General features: G+C 42.7%; 1 protein-coding gene across 2 annotated transcripts in view; it reads right to left on the reverse strand.

Moving 5' to 3' along the window:
- Positions 1-2,528, reverse strand: part of MCEE (methylmalonyl-CoA epimerase) — a 30,900-nt gene that overhangs the window by 19,413 nt on the left and 8,959 nt on the right. The window contains exon 2 of one of the 2 annotated variants that reach the window (XM_012812198.2): positions 1,736-1,911. In XM_012812198.2, the coding sequence (XP_012667652.1) occupies positions 1,736-1,911 (176 nt within the window). Of the gene's footprint in view, positions 1-1,573; positions 1,912-2,528 lie in introns of both variants that reach the window. The other variant, XM_003801016.3, reaches the window with a different exon arrangement.

A 2,528-nucleotide genomic window follows, 5' to 3' on the forward strand; every position in this document is an offset into this window, starting at 1 on the left:
AATTTGCAGTGTAGTCTTGCCTATACTATCTTCCTAGGGCCTTAAGTACAAAGGTCTTTTAGCCCCCATGAGCCAGATCACTACCATGGCCTACCTGCCAGACCACAGTTGTGTCCCCCCAGCTCTCAGCAAAAAAAAAAAAAAAAAGAACATTAAGGTAAGCCTAAAGCAAATTAAAAATACCATTGTATCTAAAAGAGGAGAGAGAGGAAAGTGGAGTAAAGAAAGAAAGGAGAAAGACAGAAAAAGGGAGGGGATATCTTAGCTGTTGCAGAGGTGATTATTGTAGGAGAGATGAGAAAGGTAGAAGAGTCTCTGTCCAAAGAAGAGAATGTACTGGAGAATAAATGAGGCTGAAATAGTGTAACCAAAAAATATAGGAGTCCTTGCTCTGGATTAAAGTAAAAATAGAAGTTAAGAAATGAAGAAACCATACAAATGAGCAAGAAATAAAACACATCAAAATATTGAAAAGCTCTAAATAACCAAAAATAAGCAACCTCAGTAACAAGTAAACAAGAGAACAAAAAGAAAGAAAAAACTAACAAGAAAAAAGAAAAGTAAATAAAATAAAAACCATATATACATATATATGCCTAAAAGTACATACACATATGCTTATTTATTTATATGGTGGGAGAGTTGGACTTCAATAGGAATATGTGTCGCAATAGTTTGTGTTGCAATATATTGCTAGGACATCAGGTAGCGCTGTAGTTTTGGGGGACAGACAGTACCACTGATAACCTCTGTCTAGAACCCAAGCACAGACCAGATCCTCAACTTAATTGTTCACAGTTATTGCATGATTATTTCCTCAGCATTCAGGTTCCACCAGGGTGGAAACTCAGATCTCTCCGGAATCCTTCAGAGGCAGGTCTCACCATCACCCTTGACAACAGTTCTCCTGGGGTGCTGGAGTCCCTGAACCTATCTTGACAGGAGGAGAGATCCTAGCAGGCACAACTAAAATGGCTACGTTCCTGTAGGGGGCATGCCCTCATGACCTTCTCATGACCTTTTGATAATAGCCAACCCCTTACTGCCAGACCTTCCCAGAATGGCCACCTTTACAGCTGCCAAACCAGTGGCAAATCCACTCCAGCCAGCCCTCAAATCTGGCTGCTGTATACTGTTCAGCTTTGCCCACTCTTCTACGCAATCCACTCAATGCACTTCCCCTGAAAACTGAAAATCACTAAAAGGCTTCCTCAAGTCCTGGACCTCTGCAATCCCAGAGGTGGCTGCCCTGGCAGCTCCTACTAGTAGCCCACACAAGACTTGCCTAGTGTGTCCACCATCCCATGGCTGCAGTTCACATACTGCATTGCAGCACACCCTGAGCCACAGGTCCAGGCAAAATCTCCTCACCAAACACCTCCCTCCCCCAGTAACTCTCATTTCTCAGTTACTCTAGGAGAGCTTGGCCTGATGGTCTTTCTGATTCACAATCTTGCTCCACTCCCTGCCCCTTATAAAACTTAATAAAAGTTTCTGATGACAGTGACCATATGTAGTCTTAGAAAGTACAAAAGTACAAAAGAGAGATATAAAAGGCCAAGTATTAAAATACCTCAATGCAGACGTGATGCATTCCTCCAGTCTTGTTTTTCTGCAGAAAACCTGCAATTGGACTGTCACTTCCCAATGGATGAAGCAGTTCCATCTTGGTATTTCCCAGGTTGACAAAAACAACAGATACTCCGTGTTCAGGAAGAGGGACCGCCTCACTTACCTGGGCCCCCAGAACATTCTTATAAAATGTTGCAGCCTTCTCCAAATCTGGCACTGCTATGGCTACATGATTGAGTCTACCAAGGCTCCACACGGGATCTGCCACGTGGTGCAAGGGCTTTGACGTGAAGAAAGCTCTTAGTGTTGGAACTGAAGTCTGGAATCTGGAAAACAGCCCTAAAAAATTGCATACCCATTGATACCTTTCTTGAGAATTAATGAACTTCTAAAGTGAATTTTAAAAACAAGACAAATAATATACCCCCAAGTCTTATTTATGTATCTATTCTTTTTAATTATTGAAATTAAATCAGAGTAGATAAATAGAAAAACTTATGTCACAATTACTTACTCTGCTCTGTCTATTTAAATAAACATCTGAAATTTAAAAGCTAATTCTGAGGCAGGACACAGTGGCTCAAGCCTGTAATCCCAGCACTCTGGGAGGCTGAGGCAGATGGATTGCCTGAGCTGAGAAGTTCAAAAACAGCCTCAGCAACAGCAAGATCCCATGTCTAAAAAATAGCCAGGCATTGTGGCAGGTGCCTGCAGTCCCAGCTACTCAGGAGGCTGAAGAAAAAGATGGCTTGCACCCAGAAGTTTGAGGTTGCTGCAAGCTATGACGCCATGGTATTCTACCAAGGGTGATAAAGTGGGACTTTATCTCAAAAACAAATAAACAGGCTCGGCGCCTGTAGCTCAAGCGGCTAAGGCGCCAGCCACATACACCTAAGGTGGCGGGTTCGAATCCAGCCCGGACCTTGAAGAAAGTGTAGGGAAAACACTTGAAGCTA

The sequence above is a fragment of the Otolemur garnettii genome, unplaced genomic scaffold (genome assembly GCF_000181295.1).
Source record: "Otolemur garnettii isolate 467f Iridium unplaced genomic scaffold, OtoGar3 scaffold00194, whole genome shotgun sequence".
Classification (NCBI taxonomy): domain Eukaryota; kingdom Metazoa; phylum Chordata; class Mammalia; order Primates; family Galagidae; genus Otolemur; species Otolemur garnettii.